The sequence below is a fragment of the Sphaeramia orbicularis genome, chromosome 3 (genome assembly GCF_902148855.1).
Source record: "Sphaeramia orbicularis chromosome 3, fSphaOr1.1, whole genome shotgun sequence".
NCBI classification, from domain to species: Eukaryota; Metazoa; Chordata; class Actinopteri; order Kurtiformes; family Apogonidae; genus Sphaeramia; species Sphaeramia orbicularis.
The window spans coordinates 10,569,766-10,596,545 of NC_043959.1; the positions used below are offsets into that span (position 1 = coordinate 10,569,766).

General features: G+C 38.4%; 1 protein-coding gene across 2 annotated transcripts in view; it reads right to left on the reverse strand.

Moving 5' to 3' along the window:
- map2k5 (mitogen-activated protein kinase kinase 5) overlaps positions 1–26,780 on the reverse strand; it is a 130,791-nt gene that overhangs the window by 63,675 nt on the left and 40,336 nt on the right. For both annotated transcript variants that reach the window (XM_030130388.1, XM_030130394.1), the window contains 3 exons: positions 25,422–25,451; positions 15,079–15,105; positions 14,729–14,761 (listed from right to left, as the gene is read on the reverse strand). In XM_030130388.1, coding sequence (XP_029986248.1) covers positions 14,729–14,761; positions 15,079–15,105; positions 25,422–25,451 — 90 coding nt within the window. The remainder of the gene's footprint in view (positions 1–14,728; positions 14,762–15,078; positions 15,106–25,421; positions 25,452–26,780) is intronic.

Below are 26,780 nucleotides of genomic sequence, written 5' to 3' on the forward strand. Positions count from 1 at the left end.
AATTGACGTAGTGCCTGCTGAGAAAAAACAACTAAATGTTCATTGTAAATTTTGCTTCCCCACCCTGTATACAGTCTGTCTGGGGTGAATCAACATGAACTGCATAAATGATGTAAAGCTTCCTGACTGGGCTGACCTTCACAAATGAAACTACAATGAAGACTGTTGACTGTTTATTGATGACTGAAAAAAGACCTGCCCCAAGAGATGGAAATGAGGTGGGGCAATTTTCAGATTACACACCTTTGTTCTTCACCTCTCTTCTTTCAGTCCAAAACACAAGACCACATTTAAAGACAGATGACCTAATGCGGTGAGGAAACAGTAGGTAACCCTTTTTTTACAGTCCCGTTTACCCAGAAATATATGGTATACCACCAGTGGCGGCTGCTGAAACTACATTGAACAAAAATATAAACGCACCACTTTTGTTTTTTCTCCCATTTTTCATGAGCTGAACTCAAAGATCTAAAACTTTTTCTGTGTACACACAAGGTTTATTTCTCTCAAATATTGTTCACAAATCTGTCTAAATTTGTGTTAGTGAACACTTCTTTGCTGAGATAATCCATCCACCTCACAGGTGTGGCATATCAAGATGCTGATTAGACAGCAGGATTTTTGCACAGGTGTGCCTTAGGCTGGCCACAATAAAAGGCCACTCCAAAATGTGCAGTTTTATCACACAGCACAATACCACAGATGTCACAAGTTTTGAGGGAATATGAAATCGCCATGCTGACTTCAGGAATCTCCACCAGAGCTTTTGCCTGTGAATTGAATGTTCATTTCTCTACCATAAGCCATCTCCAAAGCTGTTTCAGAGAATTCATGAAGAAGACTGTGCGAGGAAAATGGTGGTCACACCAAATACTGACTGGTTTTCTGACCCCCCTGGACCACCCAATACAGTAAAAGTGCACATTTTAGAGTGGCCTTTTATTGTGGCCAGCCTAAGTCACACCTGTGCAATAATCCTGCTGTCTAATCAGCATCTTGATATGCCACACCTGTGAGGTGGATGGATTATCTCAGCAAAGGACAAAGGAGAAGTGCTCACTAACACAGATTTAGACAAATTTATGAACAATATTTGAGAGAAATAGGCCTTTTGTGTACATAGAAAAAGTTTTAGATCTTTGATTTCAGCTCATGAAAAATGGGAGTAAAAACAAAAGTGGTGCGTTTAATATTTTTGTTCAGTGTATTTTTTGGTGAGGCACAGTATTCAAGTCAGTTTTCAGCAAGACTATAACCACATTTCATCACTAGGATACACCAAAGTACATGCACCACATTTTAAAACATTAATTGGAATTAAAATAAAAATACACAGTATGTGTTTTCAGTCACATATTTTTTACATGTAAATCTCACCTGTCTATCCATCAAACTTATACATTTTTCTGTGACTCTATTGTTTAAGTCAAGCATGTTCCTGACAAGTCTCTTTTCCACTGATAGTATGGACAATGCATTTAGACCAGGGGTGAGAGTAGTGTGGGTAAATCACATGGCATTAAAAAAAACAAAAGAGAAAATCAATATAAGGTGTAGGGCTGTGCAATTAATCGAAATTCAATTACGATTTCGATTATTACACTCAACGATTACAAAAATTATGTTATCGAGAAAAAACAATTATAAATTTTGAGTTGTTTTAATTCATGCGCGCGCAAGCTACCATGAGCTGCTGGGCCCTGCCCCCCTCTAAGCTACAGCTGCCAGCTAGCCGGCAGGTCCACCCCACCGGGAAAGTTGTACCTAGTGGTCAGGAAAAATGGCAGGAGAATCACAGCAGAAGCGCTTGGTAAACAAAAAAGGCAAGTCAAATTCAATTGTATGGAATCACTTTGGGTTTGATGAAGAAGACAAAAACACATCACGTGCAAAATGTGTTTCGTAGTTGTGTCCGCACTGACCGGTAACACAACAAACCTTTGTAACCATCTAAAGCTTAACCACCGCGACCTTTAGGATAATCTTATGAAAAACCAAAACACAAAAAAAACCAACTCCGTCGACAACTTCATCCGCAATGCAATCTTCAATCTCTGAATCTCTTTACGCTGCAACTCCCTACTCATCAACATCGGAGAGACGCCAAAAGATAACAGACTCCATTGTCCATTACCTGGTTAAAGGTATGTGCTCCATTAACACCAGTGACAACTCCAGCTTCAGACAAATGGTGAATACACTGGACAAACGCTGTTTTGCCTTCAAGACATCATTTTACACAAGCTACTACTACATTGAACATACTTGAATTTATAATTTGCACTTTACATGAGTTTCTTTTTTTATTGCTACAGTTCTATGGCAAGTCTATAACAGTTTAATTCCAGTGCACTATTTGTTACAAAAGGAAACATACTTGAATTTACAGTATACTTATTGGCATTCAAAGATTTTTTTTGTTTCGTGCAAAAGTGAACATACTTTGTTTTAGTGTTTAAAAGCTTTATTTATGTTTAAAGAGTATATTTTACATTGTTTTGCAAGAAAAAAAATAAACAACTTTAAGGTTAACAAATAATCATTTTTAATAATCGTGATTTCAATTATTGCTAAAATAATCGTGGTTATTGTTTTTTCTATAATCGAGCAGCCCTATATAAGGGTTAAAAAAATTCTATGGTAACGCTGTTGCAGGGAATCAAACCCTCACCTCCCGCACTGAGGCCAGTTGTGTTAACCACTGAGCTATCTAGCCGCGTAGTCCATACTCAGTAGTATTACTTACAGACCTATTCGCTGACTCCATTTCTGAGGAGGGTCTTGTTCTTTTCAGGATGTGATGTTTACTCCTGTGGGTGGTAGTTTTTTGTGCCCAGAGGCTCTCCTATCTCTTGTATAGGAGGGGGTCTACTGCGCATGCACCATTTATAACCAGAATGTCTTATGGTAAACGGAGAGCCACAGGTGCAGATTTTTGCGTCACAAACAGAAAACACATGACTTTAGTGTTCACTAAACAACTGAAAACATTTTTAAACTACATTTGAATGCAGATTCTACACTGTACTCATAGGCTGTATCATATATAGCTTGTTTATTTAAATATTAATGTAAAATAATTTTAGCTGATTCCTATCGTCGTCTTCTTCATGTGACACAGGTGGGGTGGTGCCCTAGCCCCCTCTATTGTCGAGCCGCCACTGAATACTACCATATGTTGTTTGGAGAATTACACACAGAAAGACTAGAGCCGATATTAACTGAAATAAACGACAACAAACTAAGTGCATTACGGTTGTAACCACCTATATAATTAGATACTTTCTAGCAACATAATTCTTATAAACACCATTTCTGTTATACATTAGTTGAAGTTATAGCTGTAATTATCCATGGTTGGTAGGTTTTTCTTTCAGCTTTAGTTTCTCTGTATTTACCTGCAGTGCTTATATACTACTATGCAACAACATACAATGGCCTACCTTAGATTTAGAGTTTAAAAGACAGTAATGAGGGCACAGAAAAAGGACAGATTACTGAAAAGTAAAGACAAAATGTCATGAGCGGACATCTTACATAAGTAAAAACGGCCATATATGTCAAAACGGTCCCCCATGATCATCAGCCACAGGGCAGATGTTCTACAGCCTGTTATCAGATTCAACAGGAGTTGTAGACTGATTTAATCTATTTTAATTTAATCACAGACCACTTGTATTATAATATGTGGAAAGGTAATTAGTCTAATGATGGCAAAAAACAAAACAAAACTAGTGAATTAAAGCTTTAATCTGTGTAATTTTTCTGTGTAATTAAAGACATTATTAAAATTACTTGAAATTAACTTAATATGTGTAAAATGCACATTTAATCGCTGAACTGAAAGGTTATCTAATCATAAATGAGGGTGAAAAACCTCTGACATTCTGAATGGGGTGTGTGCATGTCACACTTGCTACATGTTGTCAATGGAGATTCTATGAAGCGTGTCATGTAGAACAGCTGTGCCAGACCGACCCTCTATTCCAAACCCTCACCTTATTACTCCATCCATGTCTCTCTGCTCACTCTGGGTTTCTCTCCCCACCCTTAACTGTCAGAATGAAAAACTGCTAAAATAATGACTATTACTTTCATCCAACACTGTGTTTTTCATGAGGACACAGTGTGTAACAGTAGGCAGCATTACATTAATAAGTCGCTCCTCTGCACTGGCTCCTGTAAAAGCTAGGATGAACTTAAAAATATTTCTCCTCACTTCCGAAGCCCTTCATGGCCAGGCACCTACAAAAGAGTTCTTAGTTCCATACAATCCATCTAGAGCACAGGTGTCAAACCTGCGGTCCGGGGGCCAAAATCGGCCCGCCAAAGGTTCCAATCTGGCCCATGGGATGAATTTGCAAAGTGCAAGTTAGGGCATCAAACTCAAAAATAATATCATAATAATCTATAAATAATGACAACTCCAAATTGTTTTATTGCAAAAAATAACATTCAGTTATGAAAATGTTTACATCTACAAACTATCCAAACAAAAAGGATGTGAATAACCTGAAAAAAAAAACGGAATTTGTTAAGAAATATAAGTGCAATTTTAACAATTTTCTGCCTGTTACTAAATGTTTTGTGAATATGTATAAATGATAAGTCGAGGCATAATATTGATAAAATTGTACTTATATTTCTTAACAAATTCCATTTTTTTCAGGTTATTCACATCCTTTTTGTTTGGATAGTTACCTCCGCCAAGGAGGTTATGTTTTTGCCAGGGTTTGTTTGTCTGTCTGTCTGTCCATTAGTGTGCAACATAACTCAAAAAGTTATGGACAGATTTGGATGAAATTTTCAGGGTTTGTTGGAAATGGGATAAGGAAGAAATGATTAAATTTTGGTGGTGACCGGGGGTGGGGGGGCGCAGACCAGAAAATTTCATCAAAATCTGTCCATAACTTTTTGAGTTATGTTGCACACTAACGGACAGACAAACAGACAGACAAACAAACAAACAAACCCTGGCAAAAACATAACCTCCTTGGCGTGGGGGGGCCCACGGGGGGGGGGGGCACTGATCAGCCTTGGCGGAGGTCTGCGCTCTCCGAGTGCTTCTAGTTTGTAAATGTAAATATTGGCATAATTGAACGTTATTTTTTGCACAAAAACAATGTGGAGTTGTCATTATTTATAGGTTATCATGCTATTATTTTACTGGTCCAGCCCACTTCAGATTAAATTGGGCTGAATGTGGCCCTCGGAAGAAAATGAGTTTGACAACCCTGATCTAGAGCACTACGGTGTCAACATGCAGGTGCACTGGTGGTTCCTAGAATGTCCAAAAGTAGGATGGGAGCTAGAGCCTTCAGCTATCAAGGTCCTTTATTGTGGAACCACCTCCTGTCTCGGTACGGGAGGCAGACACCATCGAAACATTCAAGAGGTGGAAGAAAACTTTGCTTTTTGATAAAGCTTATAGTTCGGGTGGATCAGGCTGCTCTGAGACATGCTGCTGTAGGCTGAAATGGGGAGACTCCTGATAATACACAGAGCTCCTCCCTGCTCCTCCTCCTGTCTGACCTCCCCTCTGCTCCTCCTCCTGTCTGAGCTCCTCTCCCTTCTGCTCCTCCTCCTGTCTGAGCTCCTCTCTGCCCCTCCTCCTGTCTGAGCTCCTCTCTCCTCCTCCTCCTGTCTGACCTCCCCTCTGCTCCTCCTCCTGTCTGAGCTCCTCTCCCTTCTGCTCCTCCTCCTGTCTGAGCTCCCCTCTGCCCCTCCTCCTGTCTGAGCTCCTCTCTCCTCCTCCTCCTGTCTGACCTCCCCTCTGCCCCTCCTCCTGTCTGAGCTCCTCCCTGCTCCTCCTCCTGTCTGACCTCCCCTCTGCTCCTCCTCCTGTCTGAGCTCCTCTCCCTTCTGCTCCTCCTCCTGTCTGAGCTCCCCTCTGCCCCTCCTCCTGTCTGAGCTCCTCTCTCCTCCTCCTCCTGTCTGACCTCCCCTCTGCTCCTCCTCCTGCCTGAACTCCTCTCTCCTCCTCTTCTCCTCTATTCACGCCCCAGCACATACATATTACTGACTCTTCTTCTTCCCTGGAGTCTTCGTGCTTCATGTCCTCACAGGTTTTCCCTGGATCCTCACAGGTTTTCCCTGGATCCTCATAGGTTTTCCCTGGATCACCAAAGGTTTTCCCTGGATCATCTCTGGACCTGATGCTGTAGTCCTGCTTCTCTTTCGCCTCCATCATCATTATTCATCTATCTATACAGCTGTGAGTGTGTTTATTATATAGTTACATCGATGATGGAGGTTTCTCTCTGTGTCTTTCCTCTCTCTCTCTCTCTCTCTCTCTCTCTCTCTCTCTTTCACACACACACACACACACACACACACACACACACACACATAAAGTTTGTTATGATGTTGTGCCATATAAATAAAATTTGATTTGATTGAAGTCTGTATCATTTTCAAGATATACGCTGATACATAAAGTAGATTATAAAAGTTAATGAAAACAAAAATCCTTTAAACAAAGATGCTATGGTGTATGTTTCACCAAATTCAATTAAACTGAAACATTTCATGTCTCTTAAGTAGGTGAGGTCAGAAGGATTGAGAATGTGATAGGATGGATGAAAGCAGATTAATATAGTCTGAATAAAATAATGATACACTAGTATCATTTTCTCCCGATGTGTGTGTTATTTTAATATCAGAATATTCCCAAGATACTGTATGTGGCTTATGGAAAATGGGTCCATTTGACTGACTCTGGGCCAAACAATACCTCCCATCTACTTTTCCTAACCACTTTTCTTTTACCTTGGTGGAAAACATGAGAGGACAAAGGGAAGTTGGCAAGGAGAATTCATCAAGACTTTAGATACCATTTTGTGGCGCTTAGAGAATCCAATTGCTCTTACTCAGATAAATAGATGTGACACAAGTCACCTGTGGTGAAACTACAATTTTCTGAAGATGGACTACAAAAAGCGCACCTTGGATACCTGCCACGGTGCATTCTCACTGTGCTGTTTAAAGCTGGACATACACGTGGGCAACACAGTAAAAATTTGACTTCATTATCAAGGTCAGAACAGAAATAGACCTAATTAAACTAAAGCTGCACTAATAGTCACACTCACTGTCCTGAGCACTCATATTTGTCAATAAGGCTCCTGAATCAGCATGACTGTATAAAGTGAAAATCTGCTAGTGTACATATGGTCATTCTTAAGATTACTTGGTGAATTAGATTTTATAATTTGTTTTAAACATTTATCATAACATTTTAATTCACAAATGCACCTGCAGTCTAATTCGATTGCATTTCTCTTCAGTCTAAAAAACGACTTCATAATTCATTGTACACAGTTTAGTTTTATTAAGGCATCTGTGACTGAAGGGGCAGAAATCACTCAATATATAACTACAGGCTGTGAAGATGTAACTCTTACAAAGTAAGCACACATTCTGCTGCATTAACTTTACATTTTACACCCACAACTGTTTCAAGTATTAAACATATCAGCATATTAGACAGTTGTGACATAAGCTGAAAAAGTGCATACTGTCTGCTGTGCAGTTTGTTTCATTGAACAGATACCACTGCTGTGTACTGTAGAAAATCATTGTGTCCTCTCCTTTGGCACAGGATAGTCCAGTGTATCATCTGCTAAAGGAAACACTAAAGCCTCAGTCACAAAGCTTCTTACAAACGATGGGTTCGTACGAATCTCCTGGCTTGTACAAGATCTGGAGTTTGTAGACATTTGTGGAGGGAGCAGTAGTTTCTTACGGCTGTCTTATGAAGTCGGTACGGTTGCTGTTCAAAACACAAGGGCAACTTGAGGCCTCCGTGAGAAAATTACGTGATTTTGTGTCATAAGATGACCGTACAGTTGTCACATTCTTCGTCAAAGGGTGCCTTGGGACATCCCTACATCATACCTACGGCCACTTCATGAATTCTTTTGTCATAAGGTGGCCGTACAGCACCCCTATGTGCAACTCACGGCACTCTCAAGTCGATGGTAGGAAGATCTTATGCTTTTTCAGAATATTTAGAATGGTATATAAACAGTGGTCGTGTACTAAAAGTCCCGTGTCGTGATCATCACATTCAAGATGGAAATAAAGCACACATCACTGAAACGTCTACAGCTACAAGATGAAGAAAAGGAAGTTCAAGCAGTTGTGGCCACTGTTTCGGTCCAGCAGCAGCGGAAGAAGACGGACACTCTACAACGCTTAACGTAATAAAAGCTTAATGTAATTTAATGCCCCAGAACAGTGATAAATCATCACCAAAGTTCGTGTGGACATCTCTACTCATGCCCACTTTCACCTCTTGCAAAAATCACAACAAAAACCCCAGAATTATGGATGCTGTCTACGTTAAGCCTTTTCCTCTCCATATGTGAAAATTTAAGAAAAATAACATAGTTTAATCTTAGAGTATTGTTTTTTGTCTTTCATTCATAAATTCATCTTCTGAAACGCATAATTTGGTGATGACTGATCACTGTTTCTAGACATTAAGCTACGTTAAGCTTGTTTACATTAAGCGTTTTAGAATGTCCCAAAGAAGATGTAGAGAAGTTAGAGACGTTGGTGGGTGTGGCCATAGAAACAGAGATGGCACCTCTACGGACAGTATGAGACTCTGTGAGCATTACGACCCTCATAATATTTTTTCCGCAGGTAACAGAATAAAATGATAGGGTAGAAGTTAGAGGAACATAGATATATGAACTAATGTGATTAAAGTTTGACCCAGCATGTATTTTAAGTGTTTGGATCATGCACTGTCCATGGTGCTGAAATCCACACTCCTGAAAATGTGGGGAAAAGACTGACCTGCACTGTTAAACATAATAAAAATTAGGAGTCACAATAAAACATCAAATGAAGACATTTGAAGTTGAAGGTATAAGAAAAAAGCAAAGATACACAAGAATATTAGAGGGAACTGAACCCTAACTGTCTGTCACGCACATTCTCTCCATCACCCTGATCCTCGTCACCCTGTGGACTCTGCATTATCTCGATCAAGGTTTTGTGTTGTTTCTTCACGTTTATTTTTCTGTTAGTAAAACACTTTCCCTTCAGCACCGTGTGTTTGAGTCCAGTCATTCACACCATCATGACAATTTGTATACCATCATGACAATTTGTATACGACCCCCTCTAAGAACGTCACGAATGACGCACTACTGCCTATAGATAAGATAAGATATATTACTATTGTCCCCGGGGGGAAATTCGTTGTGGGCAATAGTGCAAGGGGAATGCTACGCCATACAGAAAACACAGTACAAACAAGAAGGCCTCTCAGTGCAGACACAAAACAATTAATAACACTGCAGACACATGACAGCAATAATTAACACCAACCATACTATGACATGGCATACTGAAGCATGGGACAGTTTACAACACCAATAGATAAATAAATAAAACTATTGCACCAACCTAAATCCAAACCAAAATATGTAACAACATCCCAAGAATTAAAAGCCAATGTGATTAAAAATATTATCAATAAAAGATGAGACATCATCATCAATAAATAGGGATAAAATGTGATGAAAATAAATAAATAGTAACCAGCCATTTTCACAGTTACAAAGTAAGTGGTCGAGATTTATTAAGAAGAGAGACGGAGAAGGGGAGGAATGATAATTTAAAGCGGAACACCTTATGTCCACAGTTCATGAATACACTTTATGGGGCTCATAATAACAACGTAACGTGTTCTTACGATGTACTTGTGGCCATCATAGGAAGATGGGGTTCTGGAATGGCCTCCTGATCCACGAAGGTCATGGGTTGTTCTTAGATTGTTCCTAAGGCAGTCATTAAGGCGCCTTACAAAAGGGGATTTCATAGCGCGTTCATGGAAAATCTTGCACAAAATCATCCACCTGGCTACGAACTTTGGAATGGTCTACGAATTCTCTATTCTTATAACGCTGCCTTGAGAAGGTTGTACGAAATAGTCCATAAATCGTTCACACGGTTTTCGTAGTCGTTTATAATGGCATTTGTGACTGAGTCTTAAAGGAGGCCTTATCATGTGTGAAACACAGATACATCTGGGTCTTTTCATTCAGTCAGGAACTGAACGAAGAAAAAAAGGACTATTTGTATACACCCTCTCTTTGCTGCCCTTTCCCTTAAGGGGCGGGGCATTAGAGAAACCACATGACACACAAACAGGATACAAACTATCATTAAGGGCCTATGATAAAAAGATATAAAATGAGGTGACTATGTATGTCAATCTTGAAACACAAAGGGTTAAAGAATGGCACACTTTGCATTTACGGTAACAACTGGGGATTGCAATAATATCCATTCAATCAGACTAAATGCTGACTAATGCTTGTTAAGATGGAATGAAATAATGCAATCAACAAACAAGTACTAAGATGTATCTGTTTTTTTTACTACCCTAAATAGTAAGTTGACTACTACATGAAAAGTCCAAGCTGATTTCAAGCATGTCCAGTACCAACATGCATACAAAGACATGAACAATAATACACACACTATTCCATGCAGAAGAATCATAAAACCTAGGTCCAGAATCAAACCTTTATTCAAATGTGGGGAAAATTAAACCTCTTTACATGAGAAGCCTGCTGTGCCATTAAAAACACCTCTGGGCAGTGTTCGCCATTCCTTAATGCTCTGATCGGCAGGCTCCTGCAAAGCATGATGCATGAACCCATTTAAATTAACAAAGGAATAGGCTCCTTCTAATCTCACTGCACTTCACAGTGCTGCCGCAGCTTGGATGAGCAATATATCATATAGCACAGGCACAGACGGACACGCACACAAACAAATGCCCTTGAGCGCTGCACACCATGAGCTTCAGTGTACACTCCGTTTAGAGGGAAAAGACCTGATAATTTGCAACCACTGTAGTGTGATACACACACACACACACACAGACAGACACACACACAGAAAAATAAGACCAAACGGAGCGGCAGTTTGTGCAAAATGTTGACGCCACAACTAATTTAAGTGTTGTGTTCGCTAAATTCAATACAAAATCTCTCTCTGCACTTTCCTTGCATATTTGCATGCACATGCACCTTTCGCAGACACAAACACACACATTTATGCATGTATTCATGTCTCCAGCTGAGAGAAACACCGCTGTAGCTTTGATGTGGCAGCAGGCGATGGGACAAAAGACAAGCAGGATGATGAAAGTGGCTAGCCTGCCTGAATTATTCCTCTGCTTGTCAATGTGCTCCAGTATGAGACGCAGCACACCCTATGAGGGTACAAGGGTACAAGTAAATATACATGTCATTGCCATGGAGCAATTATTAGGCGAAATTAGATCAGTAATTACAGGCTTCAAAATAAAGTGGGAGTTCTTTATTAGTAGAGCCACTTGCTATTCAACAAACAGAGGAGAGGGGCAGATTAATGAGGGTGGACAGCGCACAGATGACAGAACAACTGCACAACTTCTCCTTTAAGACCTCAGTTCAGTGAGTGGCCCTTTCTATTCCACACAACAACAACAATTTGAAGAAATACACAGGCAGCTGCTTGTGATTACTCCAATTTTATTTAAAACAACTGAATACTGCAGTTAATAATATGAAATAAGAGGATTACTGGGTTTCTCTACGGCCACAATTTATTTTACCCCTGCTTGAATCAGACTGAAAGACCATCAGACAGACTGTCCATTCTAGTCCAGTAAAGTGAAAGGGGAAAAACACTGAACCAATTTTAAGACTAAAAAAAATGTATGATCTTTCTGCACTGCGTTTTTGTATTCCATGTGTATAATTTAACTGTGATGTTACTGTTTATTGATCCCTTTTGAAGGCAGATGCAAAGCCTTCGTAGTGTGCTCAAAATAAAACAGAGGTATCGGATCAACTGCATTTGTTACAGATCAAATCTGTGACATTATGTGAAGAAATTACATGTGACAAAATGTTATGCACCTTAAAAAATGAGTTCCATCTTGGTTGTCTACATCTACACTGATCTCCCTGCAGGGGAATCAGGCAGATTTTTTGGTGAAACCTCTTCAGCTTGTTCCTCCTGCCTTTGTACATGCCTCTCTTCTGCTCCTCTACAGCAGCACTAGCCACATTTAGCTTAGAAATGGAGTCAGCTAATGTCCACAAACATCCGGCTGCCAGCGCAAAGCAGACACTAACATAGGCTTCATGAATCTTACATGTGGAACCTTTCAACCAAAAAATGTCATTTTCCCATTTATGATGCTCTGACACAGGGAAAGTCGAAATGAAAACTGGGGGAAAAAAATTAAAGAGGCCACCAGAAGTAATTCAACCAAAACTATATTTTGAAATCTGCTTCCTGATGTTTGTCTTTATTCTGACTGTTGTGATGATCCCGTGTTTAGTTGAGCCTTAGCCGAGGCAGAGTGCTGCACTCCACCCCCAACACAAACACACCTCTAGCTACAATAATATTAATGATCCACTTACAGCAGCATATTCATCCAGCCATTAAAGCAGGTTTCAAATCCCTGGTGAACATGTCATGCACAATATCAAAGCATCACAACCAAAAGAAATAAAGTAAAGTATGTGGATCACACTCAGCGTGTCCAAATGGGCAATATTTACAAAACGTCAGCGACTGAATTTATTTATCACATCTGCCATGTTGTTCAATTCTAGTGTGTGTGAACAGTAGAAAATATCTAAGCATTAAACTAGTGACACTGTGAAATTAGTGTAAACACATGCAATTCTTGGACTGGTGTGTTTTTTATTATTATTTTTTTTTTTATAGTAAATGCTGACTCCAACAGCTGGGGTGTCCAACCCTGGTCCTCGAGGACTGGTATCCTGCGTGTTTTAGATGTTTCCTTCTCCCAGCACACCTGACGGTCGTTATCAGGCTTCTGCAGAGCTTGATGATAGGCTTATCATTTGAATCAGGTGTGTTGGAAGGAAATCCATCTAAAACATACAGGATACTGGCCCTCGAGGACCAGGATTGGACACCCCTGTCATACGGGATAAATAGGGTTTTGAACACATATAAAATGAAAAGGCAAATGTAAAAGGTGGCCTGTAGCTGACTGGCTAAAGCTAAAGTACATTCAGTATCAGGTCTGGATGACATTTGTTCTATGTTGTTCATACCGCTCTCTCAATTTGCCCTTGAACTCTACTTCTCAAAAAAAAAAAAAAAAAACCCTAAAAAAAACAGAAAAGAAAACTAAGCAAAACTTATGGGGAAAAAACTTAAGAGAACAATGATAGAGGTAGACTGTGCTTGTTTATTTAAGGTTTAGTGTGCAATGTATAGTGATATCTAGTGGTGAATTTGCAGACTGCCACCAGCCAAATACCCCTCACCTCACCCTCCCTCACAGTTCCATCAGTCACAAGGTAGGTGACAGATATCCACCTTAATGCAGGTTATGACCTGCCATGAGACAGAAAAAAAGTCTATTCTAAGCTGATAAACATGGAGATGTAGAAATAACTCATACTGATCTGATGTAGCAAAAACACACTGACTGTCATTTGCAGGTATTTATACACTAATGGAAACATAAAATGTGACCATTCAATCTCTGCAGTTACATTCTCACAAATATTACACAATAGGTCTTAAATATTACATCCAATGTAGCTGTAAACCCTACAACACACCAAAACAAAATGACCATATTGTAAGATACAACTACTTACTGTTTGTTTGACACCTCCCCAATTGAGTGCAGTCTCCTTTATATTCTCTCTAAGCAACTTTATTTCACCAAACAGCGCTTTTCCTCTCTTCCTCCAAAGCTCTGCATTAGCTGGGACAGTACGGCAGTGGGGGATTGCCAGGGACAACAGAGTGTTCACTCGCCTCAAGGGGAGACGGCAAAGGGCGCAGGAAAAATAGTTTGAGTGATGCCTCAGTCTCGCTGACTAATGAACAGTTCAGTCAGGGTCAATCCATTACAACCAAAAGCATTTAATTATTAATTACGGCCAATCTATAGGCAGTTAAGGACAAGTGACATTGTATGTTTAATGTGCAATATAGCTGGTGACAGGGGGTTTTGGGGAGGGGGGCTGATCTAGTCTACAGAGGTGTTGTGGCAGTTTTTGCTATTAGTTCACGTCAGCAGAGAACTGAGACAAAAAAAAGACAGGGACAGGAAAGGTTCCCAGTTGAGACCGGTGTTTTAAATGAAATTATACTGAGTTTTATTGTACACATTTATCAACACAGACACAACATTATGATGTTATTTGTACATCTGCAACCCTGTCTGAAGCCCTCTTCACTGTGCTGCTACCTGTCTGGGCCAGGGCGTGCTTGAAAAAGACATTCTTAGTCTCAGTGACTCTTTCCCAAGTTAAATAAAGGTTAAAGAAAGAAAAAAACAGACATGTCAATAAGTAGGGGAAAAAAAAAAAGTCAAGTCTTATATGAGCGTTTTTTTCTGAGCTTTAACATACAATACATCTCAGTACTGTCAGGAGAATAGCTTTGGTTAAACAATATTTTTTTCTGTTTTGGTGCTGGCACTGGTATACATAACTCAGGGGTGTGTTGTGTGTGTTACTCATGACAGGTCCAACCTCCACAGTAATGTGCGTGTGCATACATGTATTGCCTCAGGCAGCTGCATAGGGTGAAGGGTTGAGTGAATGGAGAGCAAAGCCGCCTGAGTGGTTTGCTTCATTAGGAAACAAAATATAAGCTTTCCGGGCCATTAGGACTGACTTTAAATGCAAAAGCACATAAGTCGACGACTCACCTCATCAACGATGCATTGCAGTAACTGGAGAGGCTGGAAAAAGACACGCAGAAGAAAAAATTACAAAAATAAACCAAACATATCAATTCACAGCAACAGGAAAAATCAAGTGCGATTTAGATGAATCAAATGCAGTGAGCCCAAGCAAAGCCATCCTTCAGCCCCTGAATATTCTTATTATTCCATAATGGCACCCAAATTAATACCAACAGTTTAAGCACGATCTAATATTTCATTGCAAAAATGCAACTGGAGTGAATTTTCAAACAAGAGAGCCAACCAAGAGAAACAGACAATAGAGTGGGAGACCTTTATTTCCCTTTCTCCAATTCAAATGCAGTAAAACTCACCATTAAAGATCCTTGGTTTTTCTGAATCTGTAAGGCAAGAAAGAGAAAACGAGAAAGAACAATATGTAATTAGCGTGTCATAATCAAGACGCTGCACTTGGACACATTATGATCACTGGGAGAAAATTATTGCTTTCCTGGTGGCAATTTGTGAGTATGCGTTAACACCATTTACATAATGAAAACACACAAATGTTAATGGTCTTGCTCTCATTTGTGAGGATGGGGGTAAAAGATCCACTAATGCTAATTTTCAGAGAAGTGCTTTATTCTTACCCTCCAGGTTATCTGAATGTGCATGGGTGTAAAATATCTGTTGCAACCAGTATGAGCAAGCTTTGTAATAGGGAGGCTCAGTTTGTCAGTTTCACAGGTGGATCAGTGACGACAAATAGACAAGGACATGGTGAGACACATAAAAAGACATGAGTACAGTTGAGTTGATAAGAGTTGAGAGCAGATATTAAAGAGTGGGAAAGTCTTAAAATATCTGTTATACTATAACTATTTTCTTTAGTGCAATCACAATTTGAGGCAAAATAAAACACCAAAATGTAATGGTCTTAAAATAGAAGAGGATTTATACATTACTAATTTGGAATAAAGTTGTCAAAAAATACAATTTGGAGAATGATATAAAAATTTTGATTTGGCCCTCTTTTGCACCAAAGTTCCAACCAGGTGTAACTGATCCTGCTTTTCTAAGGTGGAATGAAAAAGGTTTAACAGAGGTATGCCTGTTTGTAGACGGAAATATTTTTAAGTCATTTGAAAAGATAAAAACAGAATTCAATCGAGAAAATACAGATTTATATCGATATCTACAAGTACGACATTTTTACAAAACAGAAATACGAAAAGGGAGTTCAAGTAGTGGGGCTGAGTTCATAAAAAAATTTACAGATGCCTACAAAGGTCTGCCAAGTAAAACTGTTTCTAAATTACATAAGGGGTTACAGAAATTAAATGGAAATAACACATTATATGTTAAATCAAAATGGGAGGATGAGCTGGGTATTGTCTTGTCTGAGAGTGATTGGTTTACAATGTGCAACACACAACAAACATCTACGAGCTCTAAAAGATGGAGGGAATTTGGGTGGAAAAGCCTGATCAGATTCTTTATTACACCACATATCACTACTAAAGTAAAGGGACATCAACAATATTGTTGGAGACAGTGTGGGCACGCAATTGCTAATCACTCTCACATTTTCTGGACTTGTATAAAATTGAAATCTTTCTGGGGAAGGCTTTTTGAAATAATTGAGGGTATTATGACCTTCACAATTCCGAAGGACCCCAAATTCCTTTTGCTGGGACTGCTACCTGGAAATGTATTAGAGAAAGAAGACAAATACCTCTTTAAAATTCTTACAATTCCTTCCAAAAAGGCCGTTACAAGGAACTGGCTCAAAACGGACACACCTCGTGAGCATCAGTGGCTAGCTATAATAGAAGAAATATACTCTGTGGAGAGACTGACTTACTACCTACGACTCAAGGAACAAATCTTCATGAAGCACTGGAGAAAATGGCTGGACTATAAACAAAACAATGGTCAATTACTGCTGTCTGTGATTTAAATATTTTGTGTTCAACCAGTGACCCCAAGTTTGTAAGTTTGTGTGTTGTGTTATCTGTTTGTTGAAAAAAAATAAATAAATAAAAACAAAGTATAAAAAAAAAAAAAATAGAAGAGGATTTTCTCACTTGACACATAAAGTATATGAACACTGAGATAAACACCAGAAAACACTGCTGTGATTATAAAAAAGCACTGAAGATACAGCAGAAAGCAGGTATTTGGTTTCAAATTCTAAAAACACAAATTCTAATCGCATCACGTTGCACTGAACGACAGAGGCTTTAAGATCTACACTCAGTTCAACGTCTCAGCTGTTTGGTAAATAAATTGCTCATTTCTCCAGGTTCTTTTGACAGTGCATTAGAGCACTTATTGATTCACTCAATTAAATACAGGTTTTCACAGTCTGTAAATACCAAGAGACTCCTAAACTGCCTCTGTATCCAGTTTTGCCTGATTCAGACACATTAGAGGCAACTATGGAAAACTAATTTGTCCAGAAATAATTACTAGGACAAAATTGCATGCTGTTCGAGGGGTTGAAATTGGATAGTGGGAGACCAAGTTATTCAAGCATAATTGAGCACTTTTTCTTCTTGTACTAGGTAGCTTGACCGGATATTACTGGGGCTTAATAGGACTTCCCCTTTATCCCCTTAGCAGTCTCTTAGCCAGTCTTTGACTAATTATCTGGAAGGCACAATCTGCATTTTAATCCTAAGCATACTTACTTACATACAATACTTACGGTACTGATATTTATTTACACTTTACACTAAAAACTTCACCTCATAACTGCATATATGTGCAGAGGTAAATTAACCTGCATCTATTGATACACTTCTATATTGCACACACCTATATACATTATACATACCTCTGTTTATTTTTGCTTATTAATGTAATACTATTTAGAGGTCAACTGGGAGTGGATTTTTAGTACCAATAGTACCTGGACATGAGGTCTTAAATTTGATTAGAAATTACAAAGTCAAAGTAACACATGCCTAAACAAACAAATCTTGTCACTGGACATCAGTATTAAGCAAAGCAATTCATTAACATGAAACTAAATAAACTATATAAACTCAAATTCTAGATTCTAGATGTGTTTTGAAAGCATTTTTTAACTGTTATTTTCCCTCAAAGTTGGTATATCCACTTCAGAATTCTAATATTACCATTCAATCACTACTGGGTCTACATTCTGCCACAAACCAGTAATTTATACAATATTCAACAAGAGCTAATTAATCTGTCGACCAGTCAGTCTCAACAAGTACTGTTTATTTTTCATATTTAAACTTATAACATTCTGGACTAGATCTAGTCTAATCCAACACCTGGTCAGAGAACCACAAACACATTATCGGTGTAATTACAGACAAACGTGCTTCTTTCTGTTTGTATGTAGGAATGGTAGGCAGAAAAACTATGGATTATGACATTATAGTATTAAGTTTATCAAGCTGAAGGTACTAAGCTCTAAGTATTTACTATGTATTTTAACAAACAGTAATCTGCAGTTCAATCTGGAAGTAGCTGACAACAAATATAACTGTATGATCACCTTAAGCATTAACATTAAAGCTGCAAACTGTTGTGCTCTTGAAAAAAAAAAAAAAAAAAAACAACAGGTCGAGGGAAACTGGTTTCTAATGGGAGAAAGACATTGGGGAATTACAAACTGACTCCAGTAAAAAAAGGCCCATGATTGCACAAGAATGTTCCAATAGAACAACATATTCTTCAGCAGTGGAGATTCCTACAGGTTAATGGAAACTCACAGCAGGATACAGTTGGATATGTGTATGCTAATGAGAAGTTACAAAGGCAAATGTTATATAATGGAAAACTATACATGGAAGGTTAAAGATCTTCTCCTACTAAAAACCACGTAAAGACGATTAAAGTTAGGAAAGATGGGCATTGAACAAGGCGTTTGATGTCTAGAGAAAGACAGGGTCCAGCTGAAAAGTATAAAAAGGGAAATGCAAGACCTCAGCAGGCAGCTAGCTCTCGAGAACTGCTCGTGTTTGTTGCTTGCTGTTTAATAAACACTTCTGCACCGGATCTCTCCAGACTCTGCCTAATCTTTAGATGTCAACTGGTTTTTAACATCGGTATATCATAGACAAGTTTAAGATAAAGAAGAAGAGTAGTTAATAGTAGTAGTCTGCGGAACTTTGTTTTCTGCAAATTCGGTTGATGGTCAGTTAAGATAGGACAGAGGTCCGCCCGGTTGCTCAGGCTTGTGTTTCATCCAAAGAACCTAGGACAGTTATAAAATAAATTTTGAGCCAAGATATAATGATAGATTCAAATTGATGTGTTGAAATGATATGTGTCTAATACCACAGAACTGGTCTGGAGAACTCTGGTGCAGACACAGAAGACCATGGTGCAGAATGTATGAACGACTGTCTGTTGCACATTTGCATTGTATGCTGGTTTAATTGTTTGTTTGATGTTGACTGGGAGGCTAATCTCGTTAGCAGCATAAGCATGAACAGAAAGACAGGGAATTATTGAGACAGGAATACATATGGATGTTACGAGGGTAGAGGCCTAGGTTTGGCTGTAAGGTTGAAGCAGTTTAATGTAGTGGCGTTGAGAAGTACATGGGTAAGAAAGCTGAAAATGATTGGAGAAGTTTGAGCAATGCATGTTATTAGATACAAAGGAAAGGAAGGTCAGTGGAAATACAGTACTGGTTGTGTCTAGCTGTGACATCATATGTGTGTGTCAAGGTGTGCATATCAGAACTAAACATGATGTACAATCTACACATGTTTTTGGAATGACCACCATTAGGATGACTCAGTGGGAATCAAACATGTTCTATTAATGACTACAAATTTCAGCGTAACAAACTGGCAGACTATATTGTGCAGACCCACATGAGTACTCCCAATACCAGGAGCAGATAGAGTTAAGTGTGAGGTGAGGGCCCATTGTTTGCCTCACTGTGCTGTGGATGGCAGCAAGTAGGCAAAACTGGTCTAATGATAGCTCAGTCTGCCCAGAACTGCTATAAATCAATCAGTGACAGAAGAGTACGTGATGGCCCCTGCAGTTAGGGTTGTTGAAGATACTGTTTTTCCATTTCTTCTAGCAAGGGGAGCAGAGCTAGAGAAAGCCCTGAGCAACCACACAGATGACGTACATAACCTACTTCGGTGTAAAAGACACACACACTCTCATGCACCAAGTCACCAGTCCTGGACAGAGAAAATGTGTCGTACCACTAAATTAGCTAAAATACAGTGTCAGCAAGAGGCTGGAGCCACGGGCATTAATACACTGATGGGACAAAATATGACACTAGCTCTTCGTCACAGGTGTCAAACATGCAGCCCAGGGGGCCAAATTCGGCCCACCAAAGGGTCCAGTCTGGCCCTTGGGATGAATTTGTGAAATGCAAAAATTACACTAAGAAATTAACAATCCTTTTATTTCAGGTTGCACATTCAGACCAATTCAATCTCAAGTGGGCAGGACCAGTCAAATACTATCATAATAACACAGAAATAATGACAACTCCAAATGTTTCTCTTTGTAAATGTAAATATTTTTATGTATTTACATGAAAACAAAGATTAATTTCACAAAAAATGTGAATAATCTGAAAAAATATGAACAACCCGAAATATCTTAAGAGAAGTAAGTACAATTTTAACAATACTCTGCCTGTTACTAAATATTTTGTGTATTTGTAGATCCACTGTGATCTGTAAGTTATAGTGTACGTGTGTAAATGATAAACTGAGGCAGAATATTGTTAAAATTACACTTATTTTTTCAGTTTGTTCATGTTATTCACATCTTTTGAAAGGATAGTTTGTAGATATAAACCTTTACATAATGTAAATTTACTTTTTTTACTCTAAAACATAGAGAAAAGTTTGGAGTTGACATCATTTATATATTATTATTTTATTATTTTACTGGTTCGGCCCACTTCAGATCAAATTTAGCTGAATGTGGAACTGAACTAAAATGAGTTTGACACCCCTGCTCTACGTGTACGATTTGAAGAGTGGCACTGATCCCATAGCACATATGTGATTTGTTATTTGAAAATACAACAGTGGGCTCTGTGAAAATAGAACATCTGAAGAAATCCATTTTATGTCAAAACATTTCTTTTCCTTTCGAGAGAAACTTAATAAACACTTCTACAAGATCTGCTTTTGCTTCTTAAGGTTCTGAGAGATATTTCTTCAAGGATAAGGCAACGCAAAAACCTGGGAAAAGACTGACCTGTCTGATCAAGATGTTCCATTTCAACAATGCTTGACAAGCAAAATTTAAAATATAATTATAAGAAAAGAAAGAAGTGAGCAAGCTTTTTCACTGTTCTAATTCAAATCTGCAAACATCACCAAAATTCTAGGTTTCTACTATTCCCCCAATTCAATTCATTTATTATTAATTATTATATTAATTATTATTATTTCAAATACTTAACAGTAATAGTGATAGGGAAAAGTCACAGTATTAGCCCGTCTAAATTTATCATGGAAGTCTTATACCAGGTTATGCAGACATTGACTACTGTTCAGAAGAATTTAGGCATAATTAATTTGCAAGACCATAAATAGCAGTGCATGAGGTATCGTTCTTGTATTTAAAGGTTAGAAGGGAAGCTTAATATACTTCAGATGTCTGAGAAGGAGACATGTAAGCACACAAAGTGTAAAACATTTGAAACTTAATATAGCAAATAGTGATGAATGACACCTAACAGTATTAACAACACACAGATTATTCCATATCATTTGAAAGAAAAAAAATATGTAAGCCTCAACAATCAGTTGGATGCAGTGAAATGTAATGGAAGCTCCTGAAGCAAGTACTGACAGTATTTTATCCAGAAATCCATTCAAATTTAAGAAAATATGACAAAACGAAGAGAAACAAAAACAACCATAGAGCAAACCAAAGACAACAAATCAATCAGAAGGAATAGCGCTGGCGGCTGTATACACATCACATCAGGTCTGGTGTCTTCAAAGACTTTCAGAGCGAGCCGTGCAAAAACTCCATTAACTCCTGACAAAGAATGCAAATGAATCCCGACATGTGGTGAAGTGGAATTAAAGGCACCATCTCTAATCATGACAAACATGAGGTGATGACTCCACAGAGCGTGCACTCACAAAAGGAGTAAACACAAGATAATGGATCAAATAAACACCCATGTATGGAAGAAAAAACACACACTTGATCTGAAACCAAAGAGTGAACAAAAAGCCCCAACAGCACGTTCTCATAAAATGCAAACAAGCTCATCCTCACATCATTCACTTGTTTACAGTGGACACTCAAGTACCAGTGTTTCTCTCATACTCTCTCTTTCCATCTCAAACTTCTCCCTCCGTCTGTACTAAAATGTTCTCTGCGAAGTGTAGCAGGGGGTTTTGCACAGACAGCTGTGCCAGCGTCTGCAAAAATGACAGCTTAAGCCTGAGGACGTTGGCTGGCTGCGCCTGACGAGCTGGATGTGAGCGCTCTCCCCACACCGCTCTGCTAGAGCCTGCAGGTGAACTGTCTGCATCACCATATGGACTGAGGGGAAAATTAACAGTGAGATAAGGAAAGCTTCTTGGCAGCAGAGACTCTAAACTATCTATATGTACACTGAGAGATGTTTCTTATGTCCGTCATAATACTACAATCAATAAAAATACTGTTTATTAGGAAAAAGGTGTCAACAATCACCATGATGAAATTAGCATGAGTAAGCAGTGTGATGTACAGAGTTTGCAGTTAGAGTTTTTTTTACAGTTTGCATTTGTCTATCATCAGAGGTGGTAAGTCCACATATTCATTACTCCACTTGGCCAGACACTTGCATAAAAAATACTCCTGTCCTGGTCTCAGAGTCTCATTAAATAACAATAATAATAATAATAATAATAATAATAATAATAATAATAATCCTACTATATAATGCATGTTCTGTGTCCGGTGTTCGTCTGATCGATGTTGCAGCACAGGAGGGCGTTTGTATGGATTTTCCTCAGCCTTCACAAGCCTGATTGCCGCCAAACTCGCCAAATGAATAGAAACATTACCTGCCTATCTACTAGACACAATTTTATGTCTGCATTCAAATGTTGTGAGGTATGCTGGGAGATTTTAGCCTCTCATGCTATCGTACAATGGCACCGCAGGTACAATGCCGCTAGTAACAATAATAATAATAATAATAATAATAATAATAATAATAATAATAATAATAATGGATTAGATTTCTATAGTGCTTTTCAAGGCACCCAAAGCATTTTACATTATTGGTCTATTATTCATTCACTCTCACATTCTCCCTCTGGTGGTGGTACACTATGTTTGTATCCACAGCTGCCCTGGGCCAGGCTGATGGAAGTGTTCCTGCTAGTTCACACCAAACGGTCCCTCCGACCACCACCAAACATTCATACACCAGTGTGAGTGACACTGGAGGCAAAGTGGGTGAAGTGTGTTGCCCAAGGACACAACAGCACATGACTAGGACAGAGCAGGATTCGAACCACCAACCCTTCGGGTATTGGACTCTACCTCCACGGCCGCCTCGATAGATGACTAATTAGATGACACCTTTTCTCTGTGGTCTATCATCTTTTACATAACTGTTTAATATGTGTGATAGGTACTGCTCCATACACTAGTGATCCACGTTTTCTTTGTGTTACTGTTATAACCATTCATGTAGGTTGAAGTAATGTTCTGAATGATGATAATCTGAAGGTTCAAGGTCAAGGTAAACTTTATTATCCCCGAGGGGCAATTTGTTCTACAGCTAGCAGTATCACACAGACAACAAACCAACAATAAATACAATAAATGGTCCATTAAAGACAAGAGCACCAACATTACAAAGAGTTATTCAGCAGAACAATGGCTGCCGGAACCAAAGAATTCCTCACCTTATTGGTCCTACATTAAGGAACACTGTATCTGCGACCTGATGGAAGCAACCTGAACTCATCATACAGGGGATGACTGGGATCATCCAGGACTGACTGAGCCCCCTTCAGAGTCCGCCTCTGGTACAACACAGTCAGATCAGTGAGTGTGGTGCCAGCAATTCCGCCGCACACTTTAGTGATGCCCTGCAACCTGTTCCTGTTTTTAAGGGTAAGCAGCCCATACCAGCTGATAAAAGATAAGGTCAGCACAGACTCAAAAAAACAAGAATAAAACATTTTCATCAAAGTGTTATCCACTTTGAAACTGCAAAGCTTAGAGTAAAAATACATCCTCTGATGAGCTTTTTTACATACAGCATCCACCTGAGACTGGAATGTTAGCCTGTGGTCCAGCATCGTTCCAAGATATTTATACTGCTGAACCACCTCAACAGCCTGGCCATTAATGACCATTAATTCACATTGATGCTAAATCACCAAGAATTCCTATTGAATGCGTTGGAACCGTATAGTCTGTTCTGAATATGTAAGGAGTAGAAACTGCATATATTTGTATTAAAGTCCAGATATCTAAAAGATCTAAGGAAATTATTTGTACTTCTGAACATCACTGAAAACAAGAAAAGAGTTCCAGTACATCTCATCTGTCTCAAGGATGAAAATAAATTATAGAATAAAATAGAATCAAAAGCATACAATCGTCTTGAGGTTTTACACTATTGACCTGTGTAAGACAAAAAAGAAACTTTTTCTGAGATAAAATGTGTCCATTCACACAGTATGAGTGCAGGCGGACAGGAGGTAACATGAGGTAACTACATGCAGATTGTTCAGCCAGGGATTAGTGGGATAAACCCATCTTAAAGGACTAATTAAGACTTGATGGGATTGGGAAGTAACCTCTGTGGTCGGCAATTACATTTGAGCTGGATTTTAACTTAATGTAATGATGTAAAAGGAAATGCACCAAAATAGTACAGAGAGGAGTGTGGAGATGAACCTGAAGGAGTATTAGTGCACAACTTCAAACACACCATCTGCATGTGTTTGATGCAACAGTGTACATAGATCTTACATCAGGATTACAGTGTCTTATAAAGAATATTATCAACACACAACTATTAATAAATGTAGAGTTTATGGGTAAGAGTCTGAACATGTAATAGCTGAGGGAAAACATTAAAGTAATATTTACAACATATCACTGATAGACAAAAACAGGATAAACAATTGGTTTAGATTAACATAATTTACAGGACTTAAATTAAACCACTGATGACTATTATTACTGTAACATAAAGGTGTTATCTGGAGTTAATTTGAAAAAACTTCTGCTTAGACAAAGAACTGTATTTTTTGGGAGAGAACTAAATATTCAATGAAAACAGAAGCTCAGAGGACCAGCATATAAGGTCTGAAAGGATATAGGAGGATGTAATTGCTGAAATATTGTGTTCATTTTATACAGTCACACAAAACAGCCATCATGGTGTTTTTGTGGCTTCAGAATAAGCTCCTTATATCAACAGAGGGAGCAGGTCACCTTTCACTGGATCGGCATGTTTCTACAGTAGCTCACAACAACCGCCTCTTTTTTCCCCAACAGGTGACATGCAGCGTTTAGGACATTACTGTATTTGAACGTGTCTAAATGTGCACCGCAGTAAATGTTCGCTCAACTAAAAACTACCACAACAGACAACATAAACACCAGTCACATTACTGTGGGGGGTGGGGTGGGGTTATGTAGGTGTCACTAAATATAACGCATTGAACATTTCCTTGGCAATGATACACATTGTACATTAAACATGACTTACCTGTGGATAAGGGAACATACCCAGTGCCAACTGTGAAAAAAGAAGACAAATAAGTGTTATACGATGTTCTTCTTAAGACAATGGAAATGCACAAGGAATTTTAGATAAATGTAAACTACAAAATCAGACTAGGTCTATGGAATTAATTGCGCACTCTCCTGTCCTTGAATTAAATTTATTTGTTTATTCATTTACAATGTAGACTCAGTTATGAATTTTTACAGGTCTGACATGGATTGCATGAGACCAATGGTGTGGTTGTGTGGAAGTTTGTCTCAGAATATTTATTTATGTATGTATGTATGTATGTATGTATGTATTTATTTATTTATTTATTTATCATTTTATTGTTGTTATTTATTATTGCACAGTCATATAATCACCTATTTATGTTATCAAGTCACTGTTATAGAGCTAAACCCACTCCACTACCTTTGGAAATCTAACTGCTGCTCTGCTTTAACTTAATTCTGTGCCGCTGAAGTGGTTAACAAAACATTTCAAATGTATGAAAACGAAATGTAAATAGTAATTCACACATTTTAGAGAAAAAGATAATTTGCAGTACAGCTGGACAGTACTGGTTAAAGTTGGTGGTTACAGTTTTTACCCCATGGCCAACTCTGGCCAGAGGGATATTGTAGTTGTTTTGTCCTCAGTCTGTCTGTCCATTCAGGCCGAGGGCTATTAAAAGTTCGCAGCACGTTATGTTTATGTTTGTGGCTGATTGGAATCACATAGAATCTGACTTAATATGGGTATAGGAGAGATGTGTGTCAATCTTACGGCAGTGAGCTGACAGTTTTACCTTCACAATCACACATAGTAGTTAACAAAACACTTGATTGCATTTTGAATATAAAAATAAACTCATTCTTTTACGGAACTAGATAGCTCTGTTCCTGTCCTCAGTCAAAGGATATTTATAGTCAGGTTCACACCATACATAGTTCTATGATTTACAGCGACAGAACATTTTGATTCAATAGAAACATACTGATTTAATTTAAGTATTTGTTCCCTCTACTGTATAACCATTTCAGACCAATAAAGAAACAGTTAAAGCTGGTCAGTTTGAGGTGGGTCAAGTTAGGTGAATAGCATAAGTAATACTACTACTACTACTACTACTAATAATAATAATAATAAAAAAAATATTCAATCCTTTAAGTGACAGCAGAGTAAATATGAGTGCATAACTAAATTTCATTTTTGAATCAATAAATATATAAAAATGAAAATAAGTGGTAAAAAATATATATATATTGAAAATCTCTTATCCTAAATATCATTATGGGATTTACCTTGACATGAACTGATATATTTTAAAACAATTTCTAAAAGTTTATGAATCCATGT